The 19,331-nt window shown below is 36.2% G+C and overlaps 2 protein-coding genes across 3 annotated transcripts in view; both read left to right on the forward strand.

Moving 5' to 3' along the window:
• Window positions 1–19,331, forward strand: part of serpin-2 (serine protease inhibitor 2) — a 95,974-nt gene that overhangs the window by 75,297 nt on the left and 1,346 nt on the right. The window lies entirely within an intron of this gene.
• Window positions 13,401–16,586, forward strand: LOC101737545 (S-formylglutathione hydrolase). 2 transcript variants are annotated; one of them, XM_004928463.5, is made up of 5 exons: window positions 13,401–14,193; window positions 14,389–14,612; window positions 15,467–15,712; window positions 15,835–16,054; window positions 16,334–16,586. In XM_004928463.5, the coding sequence occupies exons 2-5, from the start codon at window positions 14,398–14,400 to the stop codon at window positions 16,514–16,516; spliced, it is 864 nt and encodes a 287-aa protein (XP_004928520.1). In that variant the 5' UTR covers window positions 13,401–14,193; window positions 14,389–14,397; the 3' UTR covers window positions 16,517–16,586. The 2 variants fall into 2 exon arrangements, with proteins under 2 accessions (XP_004928520.1, XP_004928521.1); XM_004928464.5 differs by having other exon boundaries at window positions 13,404–13,962.

Below are 19,331 nucleotides of genomic sequence, written 5' to 3' on the forward strand. Positions count from 1 at the left end.
TCAAAAATCGATTAAACAACATCCTCAAAGACGCATATTGGACATCCCTTTTCTTGACATCGTTTATGCCGGCCACTGACATGCGCGCAAATATTCGTACATTGTACGAATGATTGCGCGCATGTGAAGGGCCGTCAAACATTCATTCGCAAACCTAGCAGCTGTGCAAATGGGTTCGGTACTCAATTTGCGAACCCGTTTGCGCTTCCTCCCACACTTGTTTACGAATGTCTCACGAATTTCTCCTCCTTTTTAATTCGTCAATAGAACATTGAAGAGAAAAAGAGTTTTGAATTCTTTCCCAGACATCATTAACAGCCATGCTGTTTTTATGGGATTTCTTTTGATGATTTCTCGTGACGCTACACAGTAGACGTCACGAACTATGAAAATGGCGATACGTCCGTTATCTTCGCAATCGTCGCACAGTGGGTCGATACTATGATTTTAGTGACTTAGGGACCAATTTTGTTTTTTAAGATTTTTCTTTACGTAGATAGATAGAGCTCGTTAATCTCAATAATAATTGTTTTGGGCAAAAATTACAAAAACTTTATAGTTTGGTCAGAAAAATGTGTTTTGTGATTTTTTTGTATGGAGCGGGTCACATTAAATTAAATTCCTGCTAAGTACCGTGAGGTCCCGCTTTGAAACTTTATTTTTCTTACACCTTGTCTAGTCTACTATCATTTAATGCTTTGAACATGTGCATAAAGTTGCAACTCTGCCAAATAAATGGATCGAAAAAAATGAATAAATACATAGAATAAAAACCTTTATTTTTATTTTCGCAAGTGCTTTTAAGTTAAATTTGATATGGATTAGTAAGTACAAGCACGCAACAATACCCATAATTACATAATACCTAACAAAAATACATTTAGTAGGTCTCTAATTAATCAATCTCTGTAATTATTAGGATAGTTAACATTAGTTACTGAGGATAATTAGTTAAGCAGCCATTACTGGGTAGTAGAAAATATAGTAAACATTTGTGTCTCTCTGGAAGTATAAAGTGACCATATTTATTATATACTAACTAGTGTTCGTTTATTCGTACTACTACTAACATCTTGCGATTGTCGTCGTGATCTTCCTTTGTCCGTTATAATTGATAATTTTATTAACAATTTAGGATTATTTATGATTTTAAGAGAGCAACTACAGTCGCTGTCTGATAATAAAAAACTTTCAATTCCTACAAAATCAAATGAACGTGACCGAAGAGAAAAGTGTTGAGCCCCAAAAATTCTGTACGCACTTTTGTTCAAATATAAGTGCAATATGGAAACGAAGTAGTCGCATGTTAGCACAGTTTATAAGAAAAAAATGTGATTAGTTCGAATGTGCAATAAACTGGCCCGAAGGCATGATACCTGAAGATATCAACACTGTACAGGAAAGGCTCGAGATTTCTAATACTGAAGATGTTGAAAATGTACCACGCTCTAATGTACCACAGAAGCCTCGACATCTACTTTTACACCTCGAAAACCTTTTGAAGAATTGGGATCCAGGCACATTGAACAAATTTACCAATCGCTTTCGTTATCCCCGGATTAAATGGAACTACAATTGCTAGTTTGAGAAACACTGGAAATGAAGATGTAGGAGAAATAATGAACCATTTGTCAAATCACCCCGAAGATCTAGAAAAAGTTAAGGAGTGTTTAAGTACAAGTAAAGTGAAAAGTAGTACATATTCTCCCGATAAGGCACTATTAGTTTCACTTAAATTAAGTAAGTGGCAGTATATAAATCTAAGAGAAGCAGCAAGTGAAAATGGGTCCGATTTATACCCTTCTTAATATAAAAATAAGCAAGAAAAGACCAAATGTTATCCAGGGAAAGACGAGGTAATTATTAATGAAGAAGGAGCTGCTATTAAAATGCAAGCATTACTAAGCTTGGCGGTATATAGGCTTTTAAATGTGATTACTTCGGATTTGGACTCGGCAAGAGAGCTACTGCTTATAAGCAAATAGGCTTTGATAGAGCCCCAGGTCAAAGTAATTATAAACAAAAGACTGAAACAGAGTTTGATGATTCATCTGTTTTCTTGACCAGTCTAGTTCCTTTAAGGCTTCAGAAATTTGATCGAACAATTGTTTGGGAAAACGACCTACCCTCATCAACTTTTTGTTGCCGTCCAATAATGTTTAAATTTATAAAAGAAACGCAGTCAACAATGGCAATTATAAAAGCTAGCATAACAGAAGAAATAGAAAGACTTCAGCCATAAAAATCAAACAAGTTGAAGTTAAGCATCAATTGCACATGGCGATGATAGACGGCAAAATAACCTCATATTTTTCAGAAACATTTTCTGCTGTCTGTGATATTTGCAAAGCAAAACCGTCAGACTTTTTTGGAGTCACTTACTTATCAAAGAGAAAATAATGAAGAAATATTCCAGTATGGAATGCCATCTTTACATGCCTGGATAAGACGCATGGAGTGCTTACTTCATATCGGTAAATATAATTTTATTACTTCACAATTTTTACATCCTATGTAGTTTCCAGTGAGATTATTTTTTAAAATACATTTTTTTGTTTGCGTCTAATCGTTTGGACTTCAAGAAATGGAGTTGCAAGGGGCGATGACTAAGAAAAAATATCAATCAGAAAGAGCGCTATACCTTAAGCGTTTAAAAAGGAATACGGTGTACTTATAGATGTTGTCAAGCAAGGAGTAGGAACAACCAATGATGGCAATACTGCCAGAAGATTTTTCAGGAATGCAGAAGGAACAGCCCGCATAACAGGAATACGTAAAGATTTAATAGAGAGGTTTCACGTGATTCTTCAGGCTGTTGCATCTGGAGAGCGCGTGGACCTTTCCAATTTTTCCGAGTTTTGTAGATATACTGCAGAATTGTATATTAATTTATATCCCTGGTATTATATGCTTTCCAGTATCCATAAATTGTTGGCACATGGCAGTGATATACAATAATAAAAAGCTTTGCCTTTCGTGCCATTCCTATAGGTAAACTGTCGGAAGAGGCAGCGGAAGCTCGCAATAAAGATTTTCGGAAATATACAGAGAGTTGTTATTTTAGAAAGATAAGTAGACTGCCGACTAATGAGGATATTTTACACAATCTTCTTTTGTCTTCTTATCTAAAGATCGAATGGTGAAACAAAATATATAATACTTAGAGAGATTGATTAATTAAGACCTACTAAATGTATTTTTGTTAGGTATTATGTAATTATGGGTATTGTTGCGTGCTTGTACGTACTAATCCATATCAAATTTAACTTAAAAGCACTTACGAAAATAAAAATAAAGGTTTTTATTCTATGTGTTTATTCATTTTTTTCGATCCATTTATTTGGCAGAGTTGCAACTTTATGCACATGTTCAAAGCATCAAATGATAGTAGACTAGACAAGGTGTAAGAAAAATAAAGTTTCAAAGCGGGACCTCACGGTACTTAGCAGGAATTTAATTTAATGTGACCCGCTCCATACAAAAAAATCACAAAACACATTTTTCTGACCAAACTATAAAGTTTTTGTAATTTTTGCCCAAAACAATTATTATTGAGATTAACGAGCTCTATCTATCTACGTAAAAAAATTTGTTAAAAAACAAAGTTGGTCCCTAAGTCACTCAAATCATAGTATCGACCCACTGTGCGTCGGCGCAACTGGGCAAACGAATGTGTGGGAGACTACGCGAAGGTTCGCGGTTCGCGCGCTTTGATGTCTGTTAAAAAACCGACACAGCTTGGAAAACCACGAATGTAGCGAAAACTTTGCATAATCATTTGCAAATGTCGTCCTACACTTGCGGGTTTGCGTATTCGTGCGCATGTGAGTGACCGGTGTTAGATTCGGTACATAATTCTCGGTAGGTACAGTTCGGACCCTCAGACACAGCCCACTGAGTTTCTCGCCGGATCTTCTCAGTGGGTCGCGTTTCCGATCCGGTGATAGATTCTGCGAAGGACGGCTCTTGCTAGGGTTCGTGTTAGCAACTTCCTCAGGTTTGAGCCCTGTGAGTTCACCTACTAGTTAAGGTTCCGCTGGAATAGCCACTCAAGGCTACCAGCTTAGGTAGGGAAAAAAAAGGTACGGTTGGGAAAGTTCACCTGCGGCTATATTCAGACTCGCCAAGCTACGTCGGCCGTATTGTTATGAGCGATTTAGTGGGCAACTTCATTCTGTTAATTTTGTGTCACGGTGCGCGCGCCTCGTAAAATTTCACTCTCATCAACTTTTCATAACGCGCCTAAAGAAGTATAACTTCAAATAATCGATATTCGTTTTTTCTGTTTCAATAAGAATTATGAAATAACTTATTGAAATGGTAGGTATCCGAAATGGAATAGATTGATAATTTAAATTGAGTTTTTCTGATAACATAAAAGTAAAGTAGGAATGTAGTCATATAATTTTCACACTATGAATCATTTTCCTATTGCCGAATATTCGTGTTCTAGGCTATTGAAAGATTTAACTATGGAGGGTAGAAATAGGGAGCACTATCTATTAAAGTGGATAAGTTGAAAAAGTGTCCGCCGTAAACAGAAAGATGTTGTTGGAAAACTCAGCGAAATAGGGCTAGTGTAGAAAATGGAAATGATAAAAAAACTGTAGTTATATACAGAGTAAAGGGGTTTTTTGCCTCTCTTCTGCTGCTGAACTCCCATTTTTGGCGTTTTGATAAAACAGCTGGCATTTTAAATAAATTAAAACTCTCTCATTTAATTCGTTCGATTTATTCTGTTCGCGCTTGATACATCCAGCACCGCGGCCTTGAGCTGACGTACAGCCGTGATGGATCGTGAATAAAGCGCTTAAAGTGTGCTGTGTTGTAAAATTTAATATTTTTTGATGGAATAATTGTATTTTTCTGCAATATTTTAATAGGCAGCTGTTTTTATTCGCGCTGTGCTACAAGGCTTTCTTTAAATTATCTGCTTATTTTATTTACCAGAACGACTCTTTGGTTGGGAAAATTCAGTCATATATTTATTTTCATAATTACATAATTGGCAGTGGCTACTTTTTTATTTTTGTCTGGGATAAATGGGCAGACATCAGGCAACGGCAATTACTATTATTATTAATATCGAATCTATAGACTGCATATTCACACAATTAACCTCATTTCAATTTAATGGGATTCTGTATGGAAAGTAAGCGTAAACGCTGGTAGACTTGTATAACTTACTACTTGTGTGATTAAAAAAAGTGGGGCCAAATTCAGTGAGCCCGATGAGTGTTTTTTTTTTAAGAGATTTTATGACCTGGTAACTGAGACTTTTAAGTCATGTCTTATTTTAATTTATATTATTCATATTTTTATGAAAAATGATATTAAGGAGTGAAACGAAATGAAGATGATTAATTTGAGACACTAATCAACTGGGATGAAATTAAATGAAATGAATTGAGATAATATGGGATGAAATATAATCTTAGTAAAGTGGAGGTCGTTTACTATGATTTTTTCAGTGGACTTTTTGGAGGATCCCGAGAAGCTACGTCCAGCGGCATTGTTTCATTTTCCCACATTTGTGCACTTTCACAGATATTAAACAGTTAATAAACCACCATTATTACACATTTAAACCCGAAGAAACACTAAATAGACAAAATAAAACAAATCACATAACTTCACTACTCGCGTTCCCGCCAAAAAGTCCTCGATAATCTTAGAGCATAGATAACACTTGCATAAAGTAAAAATTACAAACTTTAAAAAAAAAAACTTTTTTTAAATTCTATATCCGGCGGCGTTTGAACTTTTGAAGTGTATTTAAGCTCCTGTCTACAAACCATATGAAATACACAAAACTAGGATATAGTAGAGTTATTCATTAGGTATAATAGAAATCCAAACAGAAAATGACTTATCGTTTCTTTAAATATTATCAAGAGTTTTTAAGGCGTAGACCGTATTTAGTTCAGGCTATTCAAACAGGAGGCCTAATGGCAACAGGGGATGTGATTTCGCAAGTAATCATTGAAAAAACATATTGGAGGGATACAGATATTCAGAGAACTTTAAAATTTGGTTCTATTGGTTTTTTTATTGGTGTAAGTATCTATGCATTATTAAAGGGATATATTCTAGGGTACCAACGAATATTCGAACATCAGCTTAAAAATAAACTTAGCGTCTTAGCAATTAGACCTTATAATATTCGATTAGGGATTAAATTATTATTGTTGTCACTGCCGCGCTTTTGTAGTGCATCCACAATGTTTGCGACATCTCACACCGATGACTTCTTTGCAATAATGCGGAAGAGAAGTGCATCGTTATTGCGTCGAGTTCGTGACAGTGGCAACAGTCTTTTGAAAATCATATCGAGCAAGATCGAGGGACTGCTGATCAATAGCCTTTGCAGTAGGCACTTGGAAGGAGAAAAAATAAAATAAAAAAATGTAATGGTATAAAATGTATATATATAATAATAGTTATGTGTTAGATTTTTTTAAGTCACTAACATAGATATAAGTAATTACTACTAACAAAATGTTATGGTTTTAAAAAAAAACTGAAATAAAGTATTAATAATAATAATAATAATAATTAAATAACAAGAACTGAGTTTGTAATATTATGACACAAATTGATGCTTTTCAGGGTCCAGCATTACGTACCTGGTATGGTGTTTTAAATAAATATGTAGGATCACAAGGAAAAATTGTTACAATTAAAAAGGTATTTTTGGATCAGTTCCTGTTTGCACCATCATTTTTATGTATACTGCTTATAAGTGTAGCTGCATTACAAAGAAAGACATGGGATATAATTAAAGTGGATTTAAAATCTAATTATTTTGATGTCTTAACAACCAATTATTACATATGGCCTTGGGTACAAATTCTAAACTTTTATTATGTCCCGCTTCACTATCAAGTGTTAGTTGTTCAGATTGTTGCCTTGTTTTGGAATACATATCTTTCCTGGAAAACAAATAAACAAATAGCACTAAAAAATTTATAGAAATATTGTTATAATAAATAAAGGACTAGAACATAATGTACTAGTGTTAAATTTTATTCATACTCAATGTAAATAAAATAAAATATGAAACAAAGTTTTACCGATTAACACTCATTTATTTGCCATTAATATTAGTGAAATTTATTTAGTTAATTTATTTAATATAGTGAAATTTGTATTTATAAGGACTGATATTTCATGAAGTTGTTCTCATCTGTTGGAGTATTGTTGGTAGTTTAAAATAAACACCACTTTTTTTTCACTGATAGATGATTGGATAGACAAAAATATTAATAATTATTAATATTATTTTATTATAAATTATATATCTTATTTTTTGGTAATAATACTTCATTATGTGCACTTTATACCACTAATGATGTTGTCATTTTGAAAAGCAAAGACATTTACAATTATTAAGATCTACAGTTTCTAAAAATATTTTTTTTTGTTGCCCTTGTAGGCACATGAGCATAGGGCCCACCTGATGGTGAGTGGTTACCGTTGCCCATGGACTTTAGTAATGCTAGGGGCAGAACCAAGCTGCTGCCTAGCATTAAGTACTCTCCACAAACCTTGTTTAAAGAAGGACAAGTCATAGTATTCGTAAAAAAACTGTTGAGGAGAGCTCATTCCAAAGCTGGATGGTATGTGGGAAAAAAGATCTCTGGAAAGGCAATGTGGATGAACGCAACGGCTCCAGGGAGTATAGATGGACTAATCTGGTGGCAGGCGGTGCGATGGTAAAAAAGAAATGATGAAATCATCTCAAACAATTCCTCAGAGCACTCCCGATGGAACATGGTACAAAATAAAGAGAGAAGCGAAGCAGACTATGAGGTTCAAAACAATCTGTGAGAATAGAATTATCGACCATCCGAACGGCTCTCTTCTGTATGGAGTCAAATGGAAGAAGCTGGTATTTGGGAGCCCTGGCCCAGGGGTGGGAGCAGTACGCCACGCAAGGCCCGGACTTGTGCTTTATAAAGCAAGTCTTGGAAAAGGCGTGAAGTACTGCTTCGCTCTGTTGTGTACTCCTAGCATTTTGGACGCTAACTTGGCTTTGCTCTCCAAATAACTCCGCAATTTGACATCGCTCGAAATGTCGAACCCAATATTCCGATACTCGTAGAAGGTTGCAGGGATATTCCTTGGCATTGCGGCACCATGACAAAGGGGTCCTTCTTCACAGTGAAGGTTGAATTAAACTAATTTTGATTCACCCCACTCGTGGACTCGTCCTAGAGAGCTCTCCGCTTCAGACGCAAGCTTAGATCGTCTCTCTTGCACCACGCTCCAAAGAAAGACTACGGATATATTGCGCATCCCCCGTGCTGTCATTACCGGTCATCGCTCTCGTCGAATCCGTCGCTTGCGACGAAGGGCTCGACGAATAAATTAACCCTCAGACACAGCCCACTGAGTTTCTCGCCGGATCTTCTCAGTGGGTCGCGTTTCCCATCCAGTGGTAGATTCTGCGAAGCACGGCTCTTGCTAGGGTTCGTGTTAGCAACGTTGTCAGGTTTGAGCCCCGTGAGCTCACCTACTATAGTAGAATTATTTTGTCCGTGCAGTTTGGGTCATAAAAAATCGGATCGGTGAAGCAAGTATTTCGCTCTCTCTTCCACTCACGAGCCTTATAGACGGGCATAGTGATGCGCATTATTGTTGTCGATAAGCGTTATTGATAGTATATTTAGTTTGAACTTTTCGGGATCCATTCTTATTTCAGTGAAAATTTTTAACACATTGTTGATAACAACACGTGCAGATATTATTTTGAATAAATTCTGCCGTTTTGATATAAAACAATGGAGTAGCCATTGTGTCACTAAAGAAATTCAGAGCACGAATGCATAAAAATACATTTCTCTTCGACATAATGTACTTTAATTTGCAGGTAAGTACAAATTACTCATAACATAACAATGTCTCACCACCCTTCCTTCGTATACTACCCCGCCGCCGTGTACCTGCCTTCGATGACTCATTTGTTTTTGTCGACAATAGCGTTGCGCTCGCGCAACATGCTCACCGCCCTAGCCGGCCTATGTTTTATGACCCAAACTGCACGGACAAAATAATTTTACTATAGTTAAGGTTACGCTGAAATAGCCTCTCAAGGCTCTCAACTTAGGTAGGAAAAAAAAAGCTGTCATCTGCATTGCTATACCTACATGCCATCAATAGCTCATTGATATACACAAATAATAAAAATATAACTTATCCCCTTTATGAATTATTTCTTTACTGTGTCCAAAATTAATAAATTAATTAGTTAATTTTAAGATTTAAAAAAGTTTGCACGTTGGTTAAGTCATTGTATCTGGCGGAAAGCGACTTGAGGTGACTAGCTGACTTCCTAAAAAAACTGTGGTGGTGGCTCGTTAAGAGTCTCCCAACAACATACAGCATAGACAAAAGTATGGATGTCGATTTGTGGAGAACTGCCTGTACTTTAAGGAATTTAGTAAAGCAGCCAAAATTCAAACGTCTTTAAACATTATCAATTCTAGTATTTTCTTAGATTTTCGCTAGTCATAGAAATAATTACTTTTACGGTTTAATTTCCGTTTTTTATTATCATTATAATATTAATTCTGACGATTCGAATACTTTACAATTTTAATAAAATAACAAAACTAATATTAGGTGTGAATGGCGGGCGAACGGGCGCGAGCGAAGTTATTTTATTTTGTTAATGTTTCTTTAGGTTAAAATGTGTTATAAAGAAGACTTAACATAATAGGTGTATGGCTCTAATAAAGAATTTATAAAGAATTAAAAAAAAAACTGGATTATTAACTGTTCTGCATTTATGAAACTGCACAAATGTGGGAAAAAGAAACAAAGATCTTGCACGTAGCTTCTCGAGCTCTTCTATTTATAAAGCCCTTTAAAAAGTCTCAGTAAATAACTACCATAATATTGAAACGTCATATTATGGGATCTCATCTCCTTTCATTTAATTAAATTTAATCGGTCGATTAAGTTTTAAATTAATTAACTTCGTCTCACTTTACTTCATGTCCCTTTTCATATTATTAAAGAATTTAAGGAAATTTGTCTTGGCTTAAGTTCTTTATCGTCAGTCGTTAAGGCTTAAAAGGTCTTTACAAGGCCATTTATTTTGAAGTCGTCGTGGCCTAAACGATAAGACGTCTGGTGCATTCGTGTTGAAGCGATGCACCGGTGTTCGAATCCCGTGGGCGGGTACCAATTTTTATAATGAAATACGTACTCAACAAATGTTCAATTTATAATTTGCGTAATTACTGGTGGTAGGACCTCTTATGAGTCCGCGCGGGTAGGTACCACGGCCCTGCTTATTTCTGCCGTGAAGCAGTAATGCGTTTCGGTTTGAAGGGTGGGGCAGCCGTTGTAACTATACTGAGACCTTAGAACTTATATCTCAAGGTGTGTGGCGCATTTACTTTGTAGATGTCTATAGGCTCCAGTAACCACTTAACACCAGGTGGGCTGTGAGTTCATCCACCCATCTAAGCAATAAAAAAAAAAACATAAAAAAAGTTTAATTTTGATTAGCGGGACGAAATCTCATGTCGGTTTATACAAAATCACATTTCAAATGAGAGACCGAGGAGAGAGAACATACTTTATTGCACATCAAAACACAAATAACATTAGAAAGCGGTCAACAAGCAGATTCTATACATTTGTACAATAGGCGGTCTTATCGCTAAAAGCGATTTCTTCCAGACAGCCGTTTAATTAACAGGAATTCTTGAAAAAATAAAGATACATCGGTGTACTATTAATAATACGATACTGAAGAAAATATATACATACAATAAATATACTTAAACCGTTAAATATACCTAATATGAAATCACTATATGATTTACTAGCGACCCGCCCTCGCTTCGCTTCGGAAACTGTAATTTATTATTGATATCTCCACTATTTAATGGATGTTATTATACATATAAACCTTCGTCTTCAATCACTCTATCTATTAAAAAAACCGCATCATCAAATCAGCAAATCCGTTGCGTAGTTTTAAAGATTTGAGCATACCTATATAGGGATATAGGGACAGAGAAAGCGACTTTGTTTTATACTATGTAGTGATATTCCAATATGCTTATATACACATAACACTAGGCGGATAAGTAATGTTCTTTCACCATTCTTTTGAAGCAGTTTAAAGTTTTTTTAAGTTATTTATTTATTTACTACAAGGAGGACCAACAGCCAACTAACATAGTATAATAATATAACAAATACCTATTAGAAAAAAAGAAATTAAAAACAATCAGCAAGCAAGAAACAACATAAGCAAAGTAGGAATACACCAGACTAATTTAAATGTACACTTTTATATACAAATATAAATTAATACAAAAAAAAACGGGTGGCTACACATCACCGGCACATGGACCCCGCACCCCCTGTCCCGTTATCACCCAGGAAAAAATCGGGCACTAAGCTGACGTCTCACCCCTGTGATAGAGGAATAAAATGGATCAATATCTAACAACCTGCCAAGTCTGTTCAGGTCACCACCGATACGTAAAAAGAATGAGTTTTGCCTATAGATGGCCTAATTAGGCCTAAGTAGGCCTAATTGGTGGAAGCTAGTGGCAGAGAAATTAGATTTCGATGCCTTATTCTCTGTGCATTGAAGTCAACTTATAGCTGGAGCATTTCTTTAAGTTGGAGCACTTCTCGCTGCATCCGGCAGAGCATTCTACAATCGAACCGCCTGGGTGGTGAATAAATTATTAAAGAATGATGATGAATGCGCCGGCATTTTCAGTCTCAGGCTATCTGATGATCTCGGAGAAAAGTTATGCGTATCACCTAGGAACTTAAAATGTTCTAACTTTTTTATTTATTTATCTTCATGCGCGTTACCACTCCGCGTATGTCACCCGCATAGCAACTTATATAAAACTATAGCCAAATTTTAATCTTTTTAAATCTCGATATATCTTTTTATATTTGAAATTTAAGTTACAGAGATTAAGTTTAGAGATACGAAATTGTTGCGGTACATCCCTTTTGAGGAGGCAGACTCCTTCCGTTGATGGCGCGACCGGCGCCGCGGCGACTTGATTGCTCGGCCCCCTGCACCGCACGCTATCATCACTTTAGCGCTCTGGCACCAGGAGTATCGGATGACGCGTCGGTGGCTGCGGTTCACGTTGCCGCCTTTGCTGTCGTCGCTGGACGTACTACGAAAGAGCAATCTGGTCGGCGGTGTATTGTGTTCCGACCCAGTAGGCAGTTTCTGATTCAGCGGGGTATCCCAGAACAACATCGGCATCGCCCGTGTGGCCCCACGGGCCGCTGTACCGCGGTGACCGTTTTTTTGTCGACGATCGCCTTCGCGATCCGTCGGCCGGGCGTCCTCGGGATAGCGCCGCGAGTCTGGTTGTAGTGTTGATCGCGGGAATCCTCCTACTCTGACCGGGTTCTCACTTCGGGCCGAAATTGGACGTTGGGTGAAAGTGCAAGAGGAGTCGTTTGGTGCGGTAGGGTCCCAAAAACATTCTTGGGCCCGCGGTCTGCTCCCAACATCTGCAGACCGTCAAATCCCACATACCCCGCGTGTCCCCTGCTCACTGACACATTGTAGGAGGTTCAGGCACTGCGTAAAAAAAAAAAGCTTCTTTACTGCAGTGATTAATATCAACATCTTTAACTATCCACTGGACTTGAAGCATTAACACACGCTCTAATTAGGTCGGTCGGACGACTGGTTGTCATCATATCGTTTGGCACAAAAATGGTATAATAGTAGGCACCAGTCGTAAGCTCTCGATAAAAGAGCGGGGGACCGTCTGCGCATCGTACACTAAGGATAAAATGAAATGGTTTACTCATATATTACCTTTTTAATACGCTTTTATTAGCTTCAGACGTATATATGTTAGTATGTAACGGAATCTTTGAACATGATTTTGACCCCTTCAAAACGTCGGATAAACTTGAAATGTGGTATACCTACTTATTAGGGACCGATAACAATTAAATTAAAATTATTTAAAAAAATAATTGAAAAAAAAAGGAAATTCAACTAAAAAATGAAAAATAAATAATAGTTTAAAAAAATTAACAAAATACTCTTTTATAGAAAATAGAAAAATAGAGTAAGAAAAAAAGATTTTATTGTAAAAAAAGCGTGGGGTGCATGGTATCAGTAGTTATAATTACTTTATGAACAGATATTTTGATAATATCCTGAAAAGTACCCCACGCTTTTTTTCAATAAAATCAGTTTTTCCTACACTATTTTTAATTCAAATTTATTAAAATTTATTTTCTATTTTTTACTTGGATTTTCTATAAAAGCGTATTTTGTTAGTTTTTTTAGTCCGTTCGAATCAAACCCGAGCGTGTGTTATGTACTTTAATAATGGTCGGGTAACCTATGGCAGTAAAAAACTTAAAAAATCTGACTGAATTGGCGGGAACACGAGGAGTGAAGTTGTGTGATTTGTTTTATTTTTTCTATTTAGTATTTCTTCAGGCTTAAATGTGTAATAACGGTGGTTTATTAACTGTTTAATATCTGTGAAAGTGCCCGAATGTAGGAAAATGAAAGAAAGCCGCTGGACGTAACTTCTCGGGATCCTCCAAAAAGTCCACTGAAAAAATCTTAGTAAAAGACCACCATTTTACTGAGATTATTTTTCATCCCATATCATCTTATCTCTACATTTAATTTCATCCCAGTTGATTATTGTCTCAAATTAATCATCTTCATTTCCTTCCACTCCACTAAATCATCATAAAATTAATAATATATATTATAAATTAAAATAAGACATGGCCTAAAGGTCTTAGTTACCAGGTCATAAAATCCCTTAAAAAATCTGATAAGCTTTCGTATTTCCTTATTTATCATATCAATTTAAAATTTTATTCTTGTATAACTTCCGTGGCAGGCAGACGGAAATTAGTGCCGTGGTAAATAGTGGTTACAAGATAATTGTGAATATAATTTTTCCGGAGGCTCATCAGGTAATAATGGTTAATAAACATGGTTCTAAACTAAATGGCAACAAAAAAGCGTTCAATGAAGCTTAACCGGCTTTGACTTTCAAGTAGCCGGCTTTGATTTTCAAGGACACTATTCATAATTCATTTGATCGAAATGTGGACACGATAGTTAGTACCAGAGAACAGTATATACATGTTGTACCACGCACAATTGAATCACTGAGCCAGTAGATGCCAAGAAATACTGTCTAGGTTTGTAGAATAATATATTGGTTTTTGGTCCACGTTTTCTCCATAATTTGCATTTACATACGTTTCACGTAGGTAGCAGAAACCCATGTAGGTACATATTATTCTCAGATATGATAGAATGTTGAGAATAAAAGGTACATAATTTTATTTATTTTCAACAATTTGCAATTTTTAATTGTTTTCTATTATTTTCAGAAATCAAACATGGACAGCTTGCAATTAGAATCGTCCAATAAAATTTTTGGTGGTTATCAAAAAGTGTATTCTCATGCATCATCTGAATTAAAATGCAAAATGAATTTTTCTATCTATCTCCCCCCTCAGGCAGAAGGGGGTGATGTGAAATTACCACTTCTATATTATTTGTCTGGTCTAACTTGTAGTGAACAAAACTTCATCACTAAATCTGGTTTCCAGAGGTCAGTATTACATTTAAAGTGGTAGTATAAGAAACATAAGCTACGATGATTCAGGTTAAGTTACGATGAATATTTTCTGAAGTTCACGTGAAGTTCAGATGATATGTAATCGTGGATATAATCTTCAGTTGAAATATCCCGATTCAGACTTGTAAATCAAACCAATAATTTTGGTTTACAAGTATATCAATTATTAAGTATAGTTGTATATCAACTATATATAATGGTATAACTATTAAGTTAAAAATGCAAATTTATCATATTACTAATTAGTGGCTAATGACAGTTGACCTTTGTGATTTCAACACTTACATAATTGGAAATCTTATCTCAATTATTATTTGTTTAAGAATATTTTTTCATATAATTTAAAATATGTACTATATCAAATGTCTGCTAATGCCTGGTTGTATTATGATCAGGGACCAAGTTTAGATAGGTGGTATAGATAGAACATGTTCTGATACCACTACCTATATTGGCTTGTGGCAATGCTGTATTGTTATTTGAAGAATCATTACAACCAATGAGTGTTTAACCTCATTATATTAAATATGGGCTCTGAAAACCCATATAGACGAAAACCAATCTTATATTCATAATGGTTTCCGAATAACATATTTAATTTCTGATTTTTATTTATGATGTAATTGCCAAACAATTCGTTAAGTTTGTTTTCTGAGACTGATTGTCAATATAATTCCATAAAAGATGTCGCACAACTTTTAAAAACTCTAAAATAAAATAGCTGTAGAAATATGTTTCCATTGTTTTTATAAAGAGAGTACTTCTGAATAAATTCTTTAAGTATATTTATAAATTGTATAGTTTATAAAACGAATATTTCCAAACAGGTATGCAGCCGAACATGGTGTAATTGTCGTAGGTCCTGATACTTCGCCACGTGGAGTTAAGATTGATGGAGATGATTCATCATGGGATTTTGGAGTTAGTGCCGGTTTTTATTTAGACGCCACAAATGAACCATGGAATAATAATTACAGAATGGGCAGTTATTTGAATGTTGAATTATATGATTTAATTTTGAAGGCTTTTTGCAATGTGGTAGATCCTAATAGAATTGGTATTATGGGACACAGGTAATCTAAAACTCCTATTTGTAACTAGTTTAAAAATGTTTTCTGCCAAAAAGTAACTATGACCTAATAAAGATAATATAAATCATTCATCAAATAAAAATAATATATTTTTAACATTTTAGCATGGGAGGGCATGGTGCTTTAGTTTCTACTCTGAGGAATCCTGGCCAGTACAAGTCAGTAAGCGCTTTTGCTGCTATTTGTAATCCAAGTGCTTGTCCATGGGGAGTGAAGGCTTTTAGTGGATATTTGGGAGAAGATAAGAGTAAATGGGCGGAATGGGATGCCACAGAGCTGGTTAAGAAATACAATGGACCTCCTCTTACACTACTACTAGATCAGGTAATTTCGGCTTTTAAAGCTGCTCATTAAATATATAATCCAATACAGCTGACACTTCCACTTATTATATTTTACTTTGTAATTTATGGAATCAGTGACCTCATAGTACCAGATAACCTATTAGCTCATTGTCCCATCTAAGATAAGAAGACCACTGCTCTTGGTAATAGGTAAAGGCGTTTTTTTAATAAACCAAATAGCAGACCATGGGATTTTAAATCATGAATATCAAGTCACAAAAGGCGATTCAAATACGATTTTCCGATTATTTATTTCTAGGGAAGTGGTGATAAATTTTATTTAGAGAAGCAGTTACTTCCTGAGAATTTGGTGGAGGCATGCCGTTCTGTAGGAGTCCCTGTCATTTTGCAACTACGCGATGGATATGATCACTCCTATTATTACATCTCTACTTACATTGGCGAACACTTCGACTTCCATGCTAAAATACTTAAAGCGTAGGTAATGTACCAGTGGACTAATAAATGCGTTTAAAATGTAATTTTTTGTTAATAAAATCGTTTTGGAATAATATTGTGATTTTATTTTACCAATAATTCTGCAATAGCTAAATTGCTTGTGGCAGTAATTGGGTAAACATCAGTAGTTTTATAGAAATGGGCAGATGTCCTCATGACAGAAATGTCAATACTCTTGGCATCGCCAGAATACGGATTATGTCATAAAATTTAAGTATTTGAATAACAGTGACCTTGTTATTATTAATACTATGTGAACACTTATTATTATTAATAATTTATAAAATAATTATTGCACACTTAATGCCAGATGTACACGCTCGTCGCGTCTCGTGTGCTTTTCGTCCGCTCTCGCCGCGTAGAGGCGCTTCCGGTCGCCGACCCCGTCGAACTCGTCGCTTGCGATGAAGGGCTATGCGAGTAAATTAACCCATAGTTTAACCCACAGTTCACTGAGTTTCTTACCGGATCTTCTCAGTAGGTCGTGTTTCCGATCCGGTGGTAGATTCTGCGAAGCACTGCTTTTGCTAGAGCCAGTGTTAGCAACACCTCCGGTTTGAGCCCCGAGAGCTTACCTACACGCTAGAGTAACGCTGATATAGCCTCTCAAGGCTATCAGCATAGGAAAAAAAAGAGGCTCGACCCGAGACCACACCATGTATAGTAACCGGCAAACATCTTGAGCAAATGACCTTGACTGCGCAGAACCGAATTTTAGATCACTTTGGTGGTGAGGGTGAGGCGCGACGGCAGGGGAAATCGTATCGAGCGCGTTATTGGTAGATCAGTCGAACCTTGCGTCCCGCACCACGCCCTCATTCCGCTTGCTCCCAAAAGTACGCTTGCGTACAGTGGAAAGTTATTATATTATTAAAGTCTATCGTTATTAATCGTTAGGTTATTTGTTATAATTACTTGTGGACTTTGTTGCCATTGCTATTTGTGGAGTGTTTGTTGATTTTTTATAAAACATACACTATACCGCGACAAACCGGTGTAGTATTCAAAAGAAAGGGTAGAAAAATTGTGTACGACGTATATTGCTTCATTATAAAACAGGGGAAGAATGATATGGAAAAATTAAAACAGACTTCGGAAGTAACAAAACCATCGGTGAGGACTGTTAGGTGCATTATTAAGGAAGCTAAAGGCTCTGGCTTGCTCGCCGTGTTGCGGACTCCGGGTAAGAAAAGATCAGGGAAGAAGAAAGTTACCGGAATGGATAGTTTCGTTCAATCTGTAATAAAAAGATGTAATCATAATAACTACATAACAAGCAGCGAAACTCCGTACCGTAGAAAGGCTTCGAAAATTTTAAAGAAGATATAAATTTTAATGGCTTTAGATGGAAAAAAAGAACAGAAAATAATCGGAAGCTGGTAATTGAAAAAAGTAACATTCGATTACTACGAATCGAATATCTTCAAAAAATAATTAATTATAGACAAAAAAGAAGATCGAATCGACCGAGTTGTAAACTACACCGATGAGCCCTATGTTGACTAATCACAATGATAGCGACTCGGGTGATGAAAACAGTGATGATGATGATGGTCAAGATCATGATAACGAAAAAAAAATATACAAATACCAGCTTCGCTTCAACTGAACCAAGACCTGGCTCTAGTTTTGACTTAATAGAAGGAATATCTATGTATTTTACCCCAAGATTAAATTATTACAACTATTAACCTACATTTTTTGTTGATGTTCTAATAAATATATAAAAAAATACATATGTTGATTTTAATAATTTAATTGCATTATGACGCAGAGTAAATAATGTTTTTGCACGTGAGTGTACCATGCGCAAACTTACCCCCACTACGTCGACAAATGCTCAAGAAGTTTGCCGGCTATTATACACACTCGTATCAATTGAACTTAGGATGCCCGATGCGATGGACCTAGAAGAAGCTGACGCAGTTGGCGGACAACTAAGCGAACGAGTGTGTACAGGTGAGCTCTCGTTGTCATCGCGAGACTCTGCGAGACCTTTTGACTCGAGCGCAAAAATCGACACGCTTCCGAGAGAGAGCCAGGAGACGAGACGCGGGTGCCATCTACACACTCGTCCTCGTCCTGTCTCTTGGTGTCTCGATGAGCGTGTACAGCCGGCTTAACACGTTGAACGCCATGAAGGACACCGTGTGTCCACGGCATACTTTCCACTAAGGCCGCACCAATATATAAAAAATCGTCGAGGTGTTTTTTCGCAAACATTATAATGTAATAACTCAAAAATAATGGGCGATTTACGGAAACAGTGACTACTCATTATTTTCAGAGATATGCCAAATGGGAGACACGCGCTGTCCGTCGCGGCCCCCCGGACCCAATTTTTTTATTGCCTTTTTAAGCAAACGAGCGTTCGTGCAATCCGATAGTGAGTGGCTAACGTCGCCCATGGACGTCAGCAATGCCAGGAGCACAGCCAAGTCGCTGCTTACCATACTGCTACTACTACTGTGCCGAACACAACTTCATTACTGTAAATAATACACTTAGTTCATTGCAGATGAAGATTTAGTGCCAAATAATTGTATTACATAACTATGCGCCAAAATAAACGATGAATTAACACCATAGACTGATATAGAATGATTAACCACATGCATGCCTTAAAATTATTCAATATCATTTAGATTCTAAACTTTAGAACGTATCATCTTATAATGATATTTAGTATTGCCATCCAGTTAGCTTTTACTAAGCTTTACTGGAGGTAGTATAACGAAGCTGCTATAGAAATTGTTTACATTCAGTGTGATATTTCTGAATAAAACTAAAAATGGATT

Source organism: Bombyx mori, chromosome 15 (assembly GCF_030269925.1).
Source record: "Bombyx mori chromosome 15, ASM3026992v2".
In the NCBI taxonomy this organism is placed as follows: Eukaryota; Metazoa; Arthropoda; class Insecta; order Lepidoptera; family Bombycidae; genus Bombyx; species Bombyx mori.